This window comes from Vanacampus margaritifer, chromosome 12 (assembly GCF_051991255.1).
Source record: "Vanacampus margaritifer isolate UIUO_Vmar chromosome 12, RoL_Vmar_1.0, whole genome shotgun sequence".
NCBI lineage: Eukaryota > Metazoa > Chordata > Actinopteri > Syngnathiformes > Syngnathidae > Vanacampus > Vanacampus margaritifer.
The window spans coordinates 10683573-10701139 of NC_135443.1; the positions used below are offsets into that span (position 1 = coordinate 10683573).

A 17567-nucleotide genomic window follows, 5' to 3' on the forward strand; every position below is an offset into this window, starting at 1 on the left:
ACCTGGTTACTGTTCAACAAGCCTGTTCAACCTTGTTTTTGGCAATTAATTCAACAATATTAATAAAATTTCTCTTTTTAGAGAGTGTAGGTTTTATAAAATCGAACCTATTAAAACAACTTCAATCTGAAGATGCTGTTTAGCGTGGAATTAATTAATTCTGTGAAATACTGAATATAATTGCTACACAACACAACAGTACTTAAGTATGTATTCTCTAATTTCACAAATAACCTCCCATGATTATTTTCTGGTTGTGTATTGCCAGTGTAAGAATATGTAATATTTACGGTACCTTGGTTTTGTCGTAAAGAGTATGATTGTCCAAAATCATCCTCTTCTCTAACCGAGCAAACCTCCTCAGGTCTCGGTCAAATTGCTGTGGAGAAAGAAAGTAAGTTGTTTAAAAATGCAATATCCTCTCTACTTTCAAGGTCATGTAATGTAAGAAACATGGTTGCATGAAAGCACTATTATTTCACCTAATGCACATAAAGTAGACCATATAAAGATGAACACGCTTATTGTCATGACAGCAAACCATCACCTCAGAGAAAAGAGAGTTGCTTTGTCAAAAATGGGCCAAAACGCTTTAGGAAAAAGTGCTCATTGATTTGGAATTTCTTTCATGCATTATTTTAACTCCTTTTTTCTGTTATGTATCTTCTTCTTTTTTTTTGTCCCATACCGTGGAGCCGGTCCATCCCAGGAGAGCAAAGGCGTAATGATCCATGGGTGGTGATACCAAATCCACACGTATTGCTCTCCATCCCCTGTTGTCTCCCTGAGCACAGCCGAGACCTCCGTCCACCTGGCTGGCCTCCAATCGCAAGATCAGGAAACATTTTGCATAATGGTCCATTGCCTCAAACCTCTGGCAAGGCAGATTTGCCATGTGAAAAGTAGAGGCCTGGTAATCACAGTAAAGAAGAATCCCCTAAAGGACAGGAGAGCGCACATTCCGTCAGAAAGTTAATCACAATGTATTTATTTATTTTCTCAGGTATTAATGTACCATGGACAAGATGATCCTTAACATTATATTATGATTTTCATTTCAAATACTTATATGCGTATTGTGATCAACATATACTGTATGAGTTGCTTTTTTCCCCAAATAAAGTTTTCAGTGTACGTAATATGGTATGTGGGAAATTCAAAGTCTGTATAAATAATTAATCCAGAAATATAGCGATATTCTTGCATGACTCTTGGCAATAAAAATAGAAAAATGACAGTAAATCTACCCCGCTGGAGTGAGTACCCAGGGGCCCTGACAAAAAAGGAGAAAAAAGTCACCTTTTATCCAAAGCTCATGACTTTGTACCTGCCTAAATTATCATATGGTGATCGGAGTTTGCAGACTTAAAGTCACCCCATTTGTAAGATGCTGCTTCAAACCCATCCAATCAAGGACGTTGGTTAATATCTAATCTAGACTGTTTGTAACAATTTTGTTCTATAATCTCATAACATAACCGGAGCTCTTTGAATTTGGCGGGAAAAAAATGTTGATAAAAAAAGGCTTTTTTAGTAAGTGATTAATCACAATTTTAAGATGTGATTAATCTGATTAAAAAATGTAATCGTTTGACAGCTCTAATATTCATTATTTCATATTCATAACCGTATTCAAAGGGAAACCAAAAAAACGACACCAAAAAAATATTCTGACTTGCTCACGGCGCTTGATTTTTTAAATGTATTTTCCTACTAACACATGATGTACTAATTAAGGCTCAGGAAAATTTAATATTTTGTGGTTGTCTTCGGTAATTGCTATATCTTCTCCATACTAATTTGAGGGTTTGGTTGTAAAAAAAATAATAACAATACTCTTCCAAGATCCTGTATGATGCTAATATCACATACACATCAAGTGACAGGATTTTTAGGAATTATAGTTTGTCCAATTACACTGAAGCCTTAAAAATCTAAAGTCTTTCTCATTCCATGGCTAATGTGAAATGTGGCACGATTTCCTGATGTGAAATTTCCTTCTGTAATGTGTGGAATTAGGTTAAAATCCAAATCAATGCAGTTAGTGTCAAAATTATAGCCTTCCACTGAAATATATTCAGACATTCTTGTTGTATTTTAGCAGAGCTTGGCAAAGCACAACAAATGGGATGCTCAGTTGACAGTTTGCATTTTTGTTTATTTCCATTGAAGAGGCGAGAAGCAGTTTGACATTAAACATCGAACAACTTCAAGGAGAAATGTGTGCATCGTGGCTGCTATTTTGGAAAAAGATGTGGTCAGCTGGGAAAAAAATCTTTGAGCTTGCACGAGATGGTGGCAGTTATTTTTGTGCTAATGTTTTTACAAAGTTCAAGCTTGCTTGGTTTATACTTTTTGAGGTGTCTTCAGAACTGTGTGCACACTGCACACTCATCCAAAATCTAATTTGTATTCAACCGATGGCATTTAAAAGAGGCAAGCACGATGGAGAATTAGTTGTGTGGATTTTTTGTAACGTTGACTTCCATTCCCATATTCCAAAAACATGCATATTGAATTGAAAAGAACTGAAGAGTCCATTGTGATAGTAAGTGTAAACAGTTGTTTGTTTACATGTTCCTTGGAGTCTCGCCTGAAGTCAGACGGACTGGGATCCAACACACTCGTAATCCTAAAGAGGACAAGTGGTATAAAACATGGATACATCCTGTGTCTAAGACGCAACCCTTGTACAATACGCCCCACCCCACCCCCCACCAGCTTTAAAAATCTTTTTTTTTTTAACCTCTGTACATGTATATAATACAGCCTCATGATTTGCTGGCATCCTTTATTACACTGGCCAACAATTTACTTTGTTTCTGAGTGCCAATGGTTTTTTTTATGACATGGATAATTCTGGGCTGCTGAGTCCAAAAATAACATCAATTTATTTGAATTGGCTCTAGTTTTAGATTGACATTTTTTAAATTAATTGATTGATAATTCATTTGGGGATTTCAAAAATGTGTGTAATTTTTTCTCTAATAAAAAGTGAAACGAGCTTGCCATTTAGCGCTCATATTTAATTTCTAAATTTTGGTTTTACACAAAAAATGATTTGAATATATAAGGATCTCCATAACAATTGTCGTCTTTCATGATATTGCATTAAAAATCAGAGAATACTGTACAGAGGTGCTTGAGAAGACTATTCTTCTTCGCCATTGTTCATCATTTGCAAGATTTATGTGAAACCTGTACACTCGCGCAATAACCCCAAGACCCACCTCTTTTGACACATTAGTCAATCACAACACTATCACCCACTTTGACAAGTCTCACCCATTCCTGTTCAGGTATGAGGTCCCTGTAGAGTGAATGAAAAGGTGACAAGACGCTCTGTATTGTATGGCGCAATAATGAGAATATGCCTCAGTACACCTTTCTCAGAGATATCAGCGCCCGTGGTGGTTTTGAGAATGTCGTCTACAAGTGTGGCTCTTATCACAAAGGAACCCACAGCTCGCCTCACTCATCTTCCCTTTCGTCTTCTGTCTAGCTGACCCTGTCCATAGGGGCATCAGTTGGGCTAGCTGAGCTCTAGCTGGGCATGCAAGTGGGCTTTGTTGTTGAGCCCCATTTGGGCAGTAGATGGGCTAAACTAAGAATGGGCAATTAGTGGGCTCCGGCTGGTCTCTACTCCAAAAATATTCAAAATGGATGTTTTAAATAGTAGAAGCATGGGTGATGGAACTTACTCCCTGGCCTATAGTTCTTAACAATTAAATATGAATCATATTAGTCAGGTGTGTGTCTTGACCACCACCGAATCCTTGAGACTGACTCACCGAAGCCCTGGAGTTCGATCGAACCCAGGTTAAGTAAGAACCACTGGTCTAGAGCAGGGGTCAGCAATGTTTACTGACAAAAGAGCCATTTTAGGCCAAATAAACAACCAAAAGTCTGTCTGGAGCCGCAAAACATTTGAATGTTATGATGAATGAAACAGTGTTAGTGTTAGCCTTTTGTACTGAGGACCCAAGATCTTAGATTATTATTAGAGCTGCACCAGAACACAAAAATATGCAACGTCCAATACTTTGACATTTATTTTCTTCTACCTATTGTCTTCCGCTTTTAATTTTTTACTTTTGTTTATTTTTGTAATTTTTCATACTTGGTAGCCTTTCTAGCTTTCTGTCAAATTTCTGAAATTTTTGGGGGGCAATTTTGTGGACATTTTATGGTCATTTTCGGGATTTATTTTGTTTTTGGACATTTTATGGTTACAATTTTAACATTTTCTTTTTTGCCTTTTGTGACTTTTTTGGCAGTTCTAAAGACATGTTATGGTAATTTTCTAACTTCTTTTGTTTTTGAACATTTTATGGTTAGTTTTTGAACGTGTTCTGCATTTTTCATTCAATTCTCTGAAATTTTTTGCAATTTCATGGAATTTTATGGTAATTATCTTTGTTTCCTTTTCGGATATTTTATAGTCTTTTTTTTCTTTTCTTTTTTTACATTTTTAGGTATTTTTAAAAACTTTTTCATCAACCTTTCATTTCTCTTTTTCTGGCAATTAAAAAAAATAGACACTGACATTTCTGGAATACTGTATTTTAATTATTTGTTGTTTTTTATCTAAATCAATAATTCTTTTGAATAATATTTTATTTAAAAAAAATAAAAATTTCTACTACATTTTTTGTTTGAGATCCACAGGGAGCAACAGGAGAGGGACTAAAGAGCTAAAGAGGCGCATGTGGTCTAGACCTCTGCACTAAGGCAAAAAAGTCTGCAGCATTATTCATGCACCTTGAAAGCATCTGGCTTGGTGGCTCATTCCTTCTTAATATAAACTGTAGATTCTATTGGGGTCATCCGTTGGCTTGTTTATCTAACAGCCTCTCTAATAGAGTTCAGGATGTTAATTTAGACTTTCACCTTTCATACATCCCCAAAGGTTCAATACTTGCTCCTACTTTCTTCTCTACTTTCATGCCTCTGTTGTTCATAAATCCCAAATTCCTCCTTTATGCTAATAAAATAATCTTCTTTGCTTCTGGTCCTTCACATGAAGAGATTGCATTTAAATTACTTCAGAGCAGTTTTTCTTTAATTACAGCATACTGATGATGACCTTAGTTTTATCATTAAATGCTGGAAAGATTACAGTATGTATTGAAAGCAAGTATGCCCCTTTCACAAGATGCAATCATACAGGAGGCTGTGTTTCATTCTACTCTTACCCTCTGGTACAAGGTGCCACTAATTAAATGAATCAAGCTGAAGTTGTTGCACTGCATTGGGTTGTTGATTTCTTTGGAACCTTTTCTCTATTTCTTATTAAAATCATACAAGGACATTGCATTGAGTACAATTACGAAAGCAGCCAGAATTGTCTATTTTCAGCGTGACCTGATGTCAAAGAGATTGCTAACATGTTTATGTGTTTACTTATATTATCGTGATCATAGCCTTGGTTGGTAATTTGATATTTAGGCGTGTTTACATAGAAAGCCCGTCTCTGTTTAAACAAGAGAGAGGTTAAATGTTTAGTGTAAGGTTATGAGATTGACATTGAGAGAAAAATCGAGAAGATCAAAGTACTCTAAAAAGGAATTATCCTTGATTTATTTTACAGTGGACCTACTGCAAATTGTATCACATCTTCATGATCCGAATCATGACCTTGAAAGTTAATTAGTTCCTCTTGCTTTCTTTCCTTCTTCTTTGAGAATTGATCGGTTAAATTAAGTTGAAAAAAAACTATTGAATTGCAACCATTGCTATAATTGAGAATAGGGACAAGAGACAAGTTAAAAGCAAGAAGACAGTGACGATCATTATCTTAATTTAAAAGTTAAAGAGGGAGATAAGAGGATGGCTGAAAACAAGAGTCAAACAAGCCCTTCGTTCGGCTATGGAAGATCACTGAAGCCTGTTCTGTAGAAAATAGCTCCTCTCCTTGGATAATTGGAATTTCTGCCGAATAAGATGTCAGTGTACTGGAGGAACGAAGATGAGCCCTGATGGTTACCACAGAAAATTGGTGTGAATAGAATTGAATGAACACAAAAGAATTAGAAAATACAAGGTGGATCATGTTAGAGAGAGGACTACATATTGAATAGGAAAAGATAAAAATGATCAGCAAATAATTGATTTCTTTGGAACTCAAAGACATGATTCTTCTGCCTTGATGTGTGTATACTTCATGCTTGGTGCAATTTTACTACAGTGGAATGTCTCACATCAAGAACAACAAAATATTTAGCCTGGAAACCAGACTCATTGCTGTACGGGAGAGAGAGACACAGTCGCTGTCAAGTGCATTTTTGAGGTGGGGCTAATTTTACCAAACAGACAGTGGAAAGAACTAATCAAAAAAGAGCGGAGGCTTTTGGGTACATCCTACATATTTCGACCTAGTGTAGTTGCCGTAGTTGGCGAACAAATATAGCCTCAGATCATGTAAACGCATTCTTATCAATGAAATGTGAATGTAGCGCTTCCCTCAGTCTTATCGGTGGCATTTTTGCCGTAAACACAGAAAATAATGTGAAAAAGACACGGAGAAATCAATGTTATTCAAGTTAGGTGGCCTTAGCGAGAGGCAACATAAGATGGCCGCCGGTGGCTTCACCTCTCAAGATGGCGAGTAAGCGTATTGTTAGTCCATTCATATATAATGTCCGTGATGTTGACACACGTCGTCTTTTGAAATAAATGTTTCCAGTGCTATCAGCTGCTGGGGGCTTTAATGATTGTGTGCTGCTGGTCATTTAAAACTAAGTGTAATGCTGAAGGAAGCAAACTATCGTCTCTCCCACACGGCATTTTGAATGGACTTCCGCTACCGAGTGACGTTGTTCACCAAAAAATGTTCATTTTGCGAACGGAAACTAAACAAAAATAATTTTGTCAACATACATTTTTCACCGGACGAAAACTAGACTAAACTAGATTAAAACCATTAACAAAAAAAATTACTTATATAATAATGATAAAGGCATATTTTTCATGAAAATTGTACAGCATCAGGCAACGTTTGACTTTAGCTTGCACTGCAACGTAGCACTCACATCAAAATCATCAGTTCAGTCTATCTGATGGTTTGCTAATTAAGAAAAAACACTCAGAATGCACATACATACTCTGAATTGAATTAACTGGTCAACAGGACCAAGCTGCCATACATCCACCAATTATACTTCCCAGACAGTACCGACTTCAGAAATAATATGAAAATGAAGTCTGTTAGAACACCGATGAACAGAGAGACATGCAAAGAAATTCTGCTCCTACTCTCACTATTAAACCCCTCATTACCCATAGTGAGAAACTCATTTGTTGTGCAGCTGTGGGTCAAATTTCCAAGAGTCACCCTCGAGTGCACCCGTGGATTGCTTTCTCTCTCTTTGCAATTACAGATAACCGTTCACCTTCCAATAGGTAGGGAGAACAATTCTTTAAATTCCCTTCGTGTTGAGCAGAGTAGTCGGAGACTTGAAGCGCAACATAAAAGAGCTCGACGACCATTAGAATCTCTCTGACATACAGATATGTTTCAAGACTAGTCATGCAGGAAGGACTGCTGTTCTTCCTATGAACTTACAAATGAAGGCCACTTCTTATTATTCAGATTTTTCACTCCCTGCTGCCAGTACATTACATTTGGCCTTGGATCCTATTGATGCCTTTGGAGAAAAGCATTAATGGTTCTGGTGACAGTCACATGGTCCATTAAGTACATGAATGCATTTAGTTCATGTTCTTTGGTTTTGAGGCCTCCAGCATACATCCTGTACATACATCAAGCGTAGGCACTGATTTCTTCCTGTCTTGCTTGTTATGTTTGCCGCATATACACTCAAAAATCTATTTGTCATGATGTCATAAATTTCTCGTCTCAGTATCGCAGTGGGCTGTTTAGCCCAATGCCGGTCTGTAATCATCTCCCAAGCAGCAGGTAAGTAGAAAACATCTGAGAGGAAGCTTATTCCAGAGTTTACGGAGGGAATTACAGAGAATGATGCAGGCGCAAAGATAAACTTTCCCCAAAAGCGTTTCCTCAGAGTAGTGAAGGGACGATTGGAATCTGAAGGTTTATATCCCCATTTTGATCTACTCTTTTTTTTAAGATAACAGCATGAGGTCATAGCGCAACAGTCAACCTTCTCAGGACAAACATAAACATGGAACTGTGATCTCATCTATGTCTGACTCACAGCGAGCAAATTTCTCAAATCTGCCTGGAAGTTGCAGATTATCTTGTTTCAGCCAAGAGCTTTTGAACCGGGCTTTGACTTTGATAGTGTTGCGTGCGCCGTAAATGTCATTCCAAGTAGACTTCACTGCTTAGATTTGATTTAGATGTAAAAGAGAAATCTAATCTCAGCTGCATGGGCAGTGCTGCTTGAATCACTTATCCAACCAGAGGTAGAACACTTGAATCTCTAACCGCATTGAGTCGGCGCGAATGCATAACAATAGAGCTGAATCGTATTATTATGGCAGGCAATGCATATTAGGGCTCAGCCTTTGGAGAGCAACACTGCGCAGTATTGAAAGACTGATGATAGATGAACGGAAGCAAGGCTCAGTGACTCATTTGTCTGACATTGCCTCTGCCCCTAAGTTATGCTTTAACAATCAGCAGGAAAATGATGATGACAATTGTTTTTGCAAGGACATTTCTAACTCCTGACAAGTTGGACATGGATGACTGGGGAACTTGGGGGCTGTGCCTAATATTAGCTGAGTGAATGCACATGAGTCCTCAGGGACGCGATTTTCAATGACAATTACACAGCCAGGAGTCAACTTTTGTGATGTCATTTAATCACTGTCTCCTGTCCTGTTGGTCGGCTCCATCACTTTTCTATCAAGTCTGATGAGAGGAATATTAGCAACCCACTTTCCTTTTCTGGTCACAGACAACTTTTCAACACCTGCCCTATATGCTCAAGTCAACATCTCACTTCAATGTTCACAACTACTGTTCACACATGTTTTTCATAACTTTTGCTCATCTGCTCCGCCTGTAGGGACGAAGGAGCTGCAAACGATGGGAGAACTGTTAATGTGTCGCAAGCAGGATGTAGGAAGTTATTGTCACTGGATCTTTGAAAGTCACTAGCCATGTGAAACAGTTCAATTGAGTATGATGTGCTCTGAATTAGATGTTTGCAAATGGTAAAGAAAAAAGTATTGTGGGGAAGCTTTAGTATTAGTCGATTTTTTGCAGTGGATTTAGTTTAGCAGTTATAATTGCCCTGTTGAATCTAGTTTTATTTTCTTACATACTAAAAGTTGTGATCACACAATGCTAAAATAAAAAAGGCATACAAATATTATGGTCTTCCATCATTTTATTGGTCTACAAGGTATTATCTTGCATCGTGGCAGCAATTTGCAAGGTGTTCATTTTGGTTCATTTTTTTCATCATAAACTCATTTATTACAGCATAGATGAACAACCATTCACACTAGCTTCACATTACTTGCTAAATGTATTCAAATTATGTTAATTTTTAAACCCATTGAAAGGTTCTGAGTGAAACTCTGCCTGGTCCTTTTATTTTTAGTGCTCGCTTTACAAATAATAACAACCAGAAGACTGCATATTCTCAGTTTAAATATTTACTGGATGCCAGAAAAATTGAGTACACAGCTGTGGAGGCTTTTTCTCTTGATAATGCGGAAGAAGATCTAATCTGTCCAACATGTTTTCTACTCTTATATTGTCTTGGCCGCCCAACCACACTGGGGGCTTCTCGGCCTAGCCCGTGTGGCAATGTGTGACCCGATGGTCTTAACTGATTATAACTACATACTGTATGTGTGCCATGAGTGTAGATACAGTACATGCAGCCAGGACAGGTCACAGCAACACAACGGCCTAGCTCAAGTCACCACCTTTAACACCACACAAAATACATTTGTTCACTGCACAACTGAGCTATGGCGGTGGCTCAACACCATTAGTCAAGTTGTAACTCTTGATGGTATAGAAAGTTAACCCCTAAAGAGCAAGAATTCATGTACTTACTTGTCTTTTGAAGCAATCGATGATGTGGCGTAGCACACACTCTTCTTTCCCCACCTCATGTGATGTGACAATGAAGTCCACATCATGGCCGAACTCCTTTCCCCTGCCAACAAAGACCGCGCTCATGCTTATTCCGTGTGTGAAATTATATTTTAGTTATTAGATAAAGCACATTGCCTTTTTTTGTACCACTCAAGCAATTTGTTGAATGTTGCAAAATTGTGAAGAGCTATTTTGTCATTTCTGCAGGGAAATTTGTGTCATCAAAAAGACACCCTAATATAGTCCGACATGGCTTACATAGCGTATTTTTGCTGTCAGCACAACTGCAGGCATAGTTTACTGAGAAGAGATCAGGCAAAAGCCTCAGAGTAGAAGACCGATATGTGCACATAACATTTGCTCAAAAAGCAAATCTAAAAGAATCTGTCAGGCATATGGCAACTGAATTCGATATAGCACTCACTTACAAAACTCTGACACATTTCAAAATGTGACCTTTTGAGATTTGTTAAGTCATTTCTCACTTAGATGCTCACAGAAAATCATGTGTGAGGGGGTCCACTGAACATGACTTCCTTACAGACCTAAGACCTTTGACATACAGGACAAAAAAATTTGGTTAAAATTACATGAATATGACATAAATGTGAAAATTATATGCAGGAATATACATTTTCACATATGTTGCGTTCTACTCTACTGTAACTAGATGTTACAGGGGCAAGAGAATTATGTTTCCAAGTAGCAAGCTGACTGCTTGCCAAATAAAGCAGTCAGTGTTTTTTCACCAACACGAGTATTTACATTAAAAAAAAAAAATTTTATTACAACCGTTTTTATAGTGCATTACACAATTTTAAATATGCATTCAGAAAATACTTTTTTCTTCTTCTAATAAGCTAATGATTGCTGATGTCTGACTGCTGATCTTATTCTGCATTGTTGGTGTTAAATTTATTGGAACTCGTGTACTCAAATCAAACAAAATAAATCACAATTTTAAAAAGAAAAAAGGAAACAAAAGAAAGCTCATGATAGGTCTGAAAGGTATTCATAAAGGCTGTTTTAATTGTAGAATTGTTAGCCTCAGAATTCCATTTCTACCCAAATATCAGGAGCGTACAAACACCTGCTAATTGGTTTACTTAAACACCCTCTCATTATCCTTATGTGGACACGACACACACATTGAGGAGACAATTTGAAAAGTGGAGTGGAAGGTCATCACTTTCCACAATGGCGCTATGTAAAACTACGCAAACCGGTGCTAATAATTGCGACTAGATTAATTGATTAACATGTTGCGCTTCCAATGTGGCGACTGAGTGATATCATATGCAATCACTGCTACTGTATATACTGAATGGACATTATAACTAATCGATGACTGCATAAATTGTTGCTGAAAATCTAGTAAAGAGTATCAGAGATGAGGAACGTGACAAAGAAGATGAATAAACAAAGAATTGGACATTGATGATAAAGTGAAGTTTCTGCTGTACAACAAATTGGTGACTGGAAGTCATGTCAATTGAAATACCTTACGCCAAAATAATAGACACCCGCCGTTACACCACCATAATCTCTCCATACATTTTCTGTTGTTCTCATCAAAATCATGGGTTAGCTGGAGTCTATCCTAGCTGGCGAGAGGCAGAATACATCATGAACTGGTCACAAGCCAAGCTCAGTGTAATTATAGACAAACTATCATTAACACTCATGGAGAATTTGAGTCTGCACTAAACCAAAAGCATGCAAGTTTTGGGGACATGGGACAAGGCCAGAGCCAAGATTTGAACCCCCATCCTTTTGACTGTGAAGCAGACGTGCTAAACAGAAGGCCCACTGTCCCTTTAATCCATATCGTTGATAAATGTTTGTAATACCATATAATGTAAGTAGGGGAGACTGGGGCTAGTTCTATCACTTTTTATATATTTCTTGGAATCAATACATCATATATGAACAAAATGTGTACTACATGAAAGATCAAAGTCTTGGGTACATGTCATTTTCATACCTTGTGTCAATGCAGTTATAAGCCATCGAATAGAGGGAGTGAACATGTGACATGCTGCCCCACCAATGGGTAAGTTGTCACACTATATGGGGTAAAATGTCACACTGGATTTTGCAACTAATAAAACAAGGACAAACTTCTCCTTGTTATTCTGGGAGTTTTTTGTTTGTTTTTTACAGCCAGAGAAATTGTTTATCATTGATCTAGAAAATTTACCATAGTCATTGAGCAAACTTCAACATAAAACATTACGAAATGGATTAAAGTCCTTAGGAACTGCTAGCATGTTATAGCTCTAAGCCGCAACGCGCCCCCTAAACTGGAAATTTTAAATTAAATTAAATTTTAAAAAAAGAACTATTTTGGTTAATGGATGGATGTTTCATCATGAAACTTTAACCAGTTCTGATATGTGGGAGTACTGTAGTTTCAACCACTGGAAAATACATTTTTAAACAATGAACCAGAACATGTCAAATAATTTCCGCACTCAACAATTCTGGCTTACGTAAACCGAGTTGCTAGAGGTGCATTTTTCATTGGCCCATTCTTTGCATATGTGACAACAAACCCCAAAATGACTGTGACAAGTTGCCCCAAACAAACATTTTGGCTAATACTTGCTCTAGATTAAAGTTATCTTAAAACAGAGCAGTGACTGAGGCATGACAAAATGCCTGAATCTCTCTTAAATAATTTGCTGCTAGAATTTGTCAATGTACGACGCCTGTTTCAAAACAGATAACTGGCCGTCATCTCGGCTCACAATTCGCTATTATCTTCTCAGACAGTACACAACCCCTGACCATTTATACGAAGAAAACTAATATTCCACTTTTTTGGTTGCGCCCTCTGGTGGAGAAGAAATTGCAATGCGACAGCTTACCCGTGATACAACTAGCCCCGGTCTCCCTACTGCGGCTTGAATATGTATAATACTGCCTATTTTATTTTCTTACAAAGAGAAGTAGAAGCATCCTGCAAGACTAATATAGAAAAGACAGAAATACATTAAGATCAGTGTTGCTCAAATCCACCCATCCATTTCTGAGCTAGGTGAATGGTGTTCATGTTGCTTGTTAACGACTACAGCACATCCTGACACAATGTGCCGAGGTCATCAGCAGTCTTCCGTAGGCTGGTTAGCCTTCTAGGTGCACTCTAAGAGTGACAATCTCGATGTTTACGAGCAGTAAAGGAGCAGAAGATTAACAAAGACCCAATTAAGAATCACAAGGTGGATGAGTGGTAAGCATGTCCACCTCCCAATTCTTATTTTGGGGGTTCCAATCCGAGCTCTCTGCATATTATGTGTTCATATAGCAATTCATAATTTTGTATTGTAGGTTCATTGAAAACTCTAAATTGTCCTTGGCTGTGAATGAAGGGGGAATGATTGTTTGTACCAGAATTCATCGACATGGGCACCAGGTAGCCCTCAAAGACCACAACTACACAAATGTGGATGAGCAATATAGAACATGGAGAGAAGAATGAAGACCCCGTGAAATCTTTCGTTTATTTCGCATTAGCAGAAACCAATCAATCACAAGCTTTGTTACCACGTCAACGCCAGCTACAGAGGGCGGAAGTGGACTGTGACATGTTTGATGAAATTAGCGTTTTGGCTGTCCACATGCAGATGTTCCAAAGGTTTTTGGGGATTTGGCCACTATAGGTAGAGCTTCAGGCTCCGTTTGAATGCAATATTGAAACTATGAAGAAAAAAAAGGGGAAAAAAACACTTTAAAAAATGTGGGCTGACCCTACTAAATGCCCAATTTTAAAATTGGATGCCTTTATTCTGGGTCTTAAAAAGAGTTTGTTCTTATGAAGTAACAGTCTTTGATTTCAGATTTTTATGAAAATCCAACTGGATCAAATTAACCTGTTGTCTGCCAGTTTGATTTTAACTACCGGTATACGCCATTTTATTTGAAAGGAATGAAAAAGAAAAAAGTGTTTCCTTGCCATTGGCTTGCTTTGGGCTCATTATCGAAGCTCTCATTTTCTATGATGAAAAGAAACATTGTGTTCTTGTGATTATAGGGAGCCACTAAAAACGCCGTGTGTGCAGTTTGTGCTGACACAAACGGCAAACAAAGGCCATGAGCAAATGACAGAAGTTTCCTGATTTATCAAAGTTGGCCTCCGCTTTTCAGCTCTGTCCTCTACTAGCTGCCAAATAGGCCTAGTGCCATTTCATACTGATCATTATGCACTAACTTTCACACACACATACACACAATTCCTTTCGTACATAAGCATGAGTGTCACAGCGAACAGCAAAGTGAGATGACAATGAATGTCAGGGATGATATGGCTCCAGGAGGATGAATTGCTGCGAGGCTCAGTGTCCGATCTCCCATTGCTGCTTGTAACGAATGGAAACATGAGAGAGCAACATCAAGACAACAAAGATGGGCTACAAATGGCTTTATGAAAGAGCCCAGAGTTCGCCATAGCTAATGCAAGGAGCAACTATGTCTTTGAAAACAACCATTAATGCACGTGAATGTTAATGCTCAGGGTTAGTGACGGGGCGCATGTACCCCTGTGAGTGCTTTGCTCTCAAGCACACTAAGCAGATGTTGCTTTTGTCACATTCATTTCATTTGCCCTCTTACTTTAATTTATTCTCTTTCCATTAGAGCAGATGTGTCTTGCTTACTTTTTCGGTTAGTGTGTGGTGTTGCTTGTGAAAATAGAACTTTCCTCTAATGATTTGACTTGTAAGACACATCGCAGATTCCCATCTGCTGAATGTGCAACTTCCTCGTAAACCCTAGCGCACTCTTAATTGGCAACGCTGAGATTCCATGACATTTCCGGTCCGTGCAGGGTGTTAAAAACATGAAAAGAAGCTTGCCAGCTCACGAGCAGCCTCCACTAACACTGGCAAATCTCACTTGAGTGCGCTGCATAAATGTGTGCCATGAATAGCAAAATCACAAACACGGAGAGGGACTGAGATCATCAGTATACTTTCATGCCTCTCTTGGACATCCGCTACCTCTAATCAGGGTGTGGGTGAGTGCATGGCATGGGAATGAATGGGTGGTGAAGTAGGACACATCAACATATACACCACACTTCTCAGCTCTCTGGATAGTAGCTGTGCACCATTAGTATGTAGCAGGGCTGTGCAGCTACTTCCACTAATACAGCTTTGGTCAGCAGGAAAAATGGATGATAGCACCTAAGTTCCATTCTCTCAAGCGAAGAGGGTGTTTTTCGTCCTTTCCTTTGCAATCTCTATAAGGCATCCATTTACGGTCAGCTGTGTCACCACACACAAAAAAGAGAAACAGTGTAAATTCAGCTGGTCTACACTTATATTGCGTGTGGAAAAAGGATAAATTATTAAGCATTTCAGCACAAAGCGCATGAAATATTAAAGGTTATTTACAAATTTGTGTGGATGACAGGGTGACATGTATGAATAATACAGATGTGGGAAGTGTTGCTTCTGGAAATGTCAAAGAATGTGAGGAAAGGAAAGTTAAGTCACAGATAAAACTAGCTGGCCACAGAAAGGAAATAGCTTCCCTTTTACTGCAATGTGTCACTTCACTTTCAGTTTGGCATCACTGCAAGATTTGGGAAGTGATAACAAAGAAGATTTAGCATGAATGAAAGATAAAAAGGCAGTCAACCCACAATAATGTTAGTCTAAACACGGCATTCTGATTTAAAAAAAAATATGCATTTGTGGAATACGAGCTAAGCATCAAAATCCACCCATTTTTATTTATCTCACGGGGCGGCCATTTTGTCACTTTATGTCGACTATGGCTGGGCAATAAATCAAATTAATTCAGTCATTTTGAAAATAGAATTGTTGAAAATTTGCTAAATTGTGAAATAGAATTTTGTCTTCTGGATTATTAACTCTTTGACTGCCAGACGTTTTCAGAAAAGGGATGCCGTGGGTGCCAGCCAATTTAAGCATTTTGACTGATCTTTCAAGGTCCACAGAAAATTATGTGTTTGGACTATGGAAACACACATACTACCAAATGAAAGATTGGACTCTCATCTTTCATCAGAAAAAAAAGTTTGTTTCTACCGTATTCTGTTTTTCAGTAATCAACAATAGAAAATGGTTAGTTTCACCTCTGTTTTGAAACAAACGTCTTTTAACGTCTTTGGCACTCCTCCATAGAATTTTACTAAACGTTATTTAATGTTTTTTGGCAGTCAAAGAGTTAAAAGCTTGTTGTTCCTATATTCTGTTACATCCAGATTTTTATTGTGAGTTGTAATTTTGGCAACTATGAATGTTAAGTTTGTTAAAACGGATTTAGAATCAGTATACTTTATTGTTGTCTGAACATTTTGCACAGGAATTATTTTTGAATGAATGACACCTTGAAATAAACGTTTGTTGGGTTTATTAGATTAAAATCGTAATTGTCCTAAATGACTGAAAAAAACGTTGAGATTTTATTTTTTGGCCATATAGGCCCAGCCCTACTGTCGACTGAACCTGGCATCACATTATAGATCAGAGCTCAGGTTACGACCAATCACAGCTCAGCTTCATACAACAGCTGAGCTGTGATTAGTCGTTTTACGCCAAGCGCACAGGCGCCATTCTTGATCAATCTTTGACAGTGTCAATCATTAATATTACAATGTAAGGCAGCTGCTATCGATTCTTATTAAATTGTGCATGTGTACCTAATGTAGTGGCCAGCGATGAGATGTTGCAATGAGAATCTGCTGCTCTTTTGAGGATTTCAGAGCTGTTCAATGTGTGACAGTCTTGACAACCAAGATTTTTGAATAGGATCCCTAGCTAAGACATGCTGGTATCATCTGAAAGTTTCACATACATTTCTGGCAAAAGCTATGTTTTCCAGCCTAATCTATTTTTAATCCCCCCCCATAACAACATTTCTTTAAGTCTTGTCACCCTTCTTGCACAGCTGTCCTTTCAATAAGGCTAATGTCAGCAGCGTCAACAAATCCTCGTCGTGTTGCTTTGCTCTGAAGTGGTTGACAGTTTGACTTACTGCAGTGTGTCAGTTACCTCTTGAAAATTGGGGGGGTTGAGTCGCACTTCCGTGTATGTTATCTGGGTTCATCTATTTAAAGAGAATTAATAATGGCTATTGCTTGTAAATAATTAGGCTAATAAGAGACTTCGAACCATGCTGGAAATTATAGGTAATTAAAACTGTCGAAATTTTAGAAGGGTGCTTTTTCAAGAATGACACAATGAAGAGAATTAGTGGGTGATTAGCGGTGATGCTGGCAATCAACGAGCACATAAACTATTTTGGTGTTTTATACTCTAACTATCATCTGCTATTTAAAATAAAAGATAGTGGTGTTACACTAGGCTTAAGGTATATTAATCAATTACTGACGGAAATTGTGCAAGTCATTCCTCTATAAAGCTCAGCATGGTTCCAATTAGATTTCAAGGAATACTCTCCAGGACCACACCAAATATGAGAAGGATTTTAAGTATGCTCCATCTTGCTGAGTTTGAAGCCGTAAAAAGCTCTCTCATAGGGCCGGTTATGCTTTTCA

General features: G+C 38.0%; 1 protein-coding gene across 2 annotated transcripts in view; it reads right to left on the reverse strand.

Moving 5' to 3' along the window:
• dntt (deoxynucleotidyltransferase, terminal) overlaps positions 1-17567 on the reverse strand; it is a 57550-nt gene that overhangs the window by 24967 nt on the left and 15016 nt on the right. For both annotated transcript variants that reach the window (XM_077581555.1, XM_077581554.1), the window contains 3 exons: positions 10001-10103; positions 689-937; positions 296-379 (listed from right to left, as the gene is read on the reverse strand). In XM_077581555.1, coding sequence (XP_077437681.1) covers positions 296-379; positions 689-937; positions 10001-10103 — 436 coding nt within the window. The remainder of the gene's footprint in view (positions 1-295; positions 380-688; positions 938-10000; positions 10104-17567) is intronic.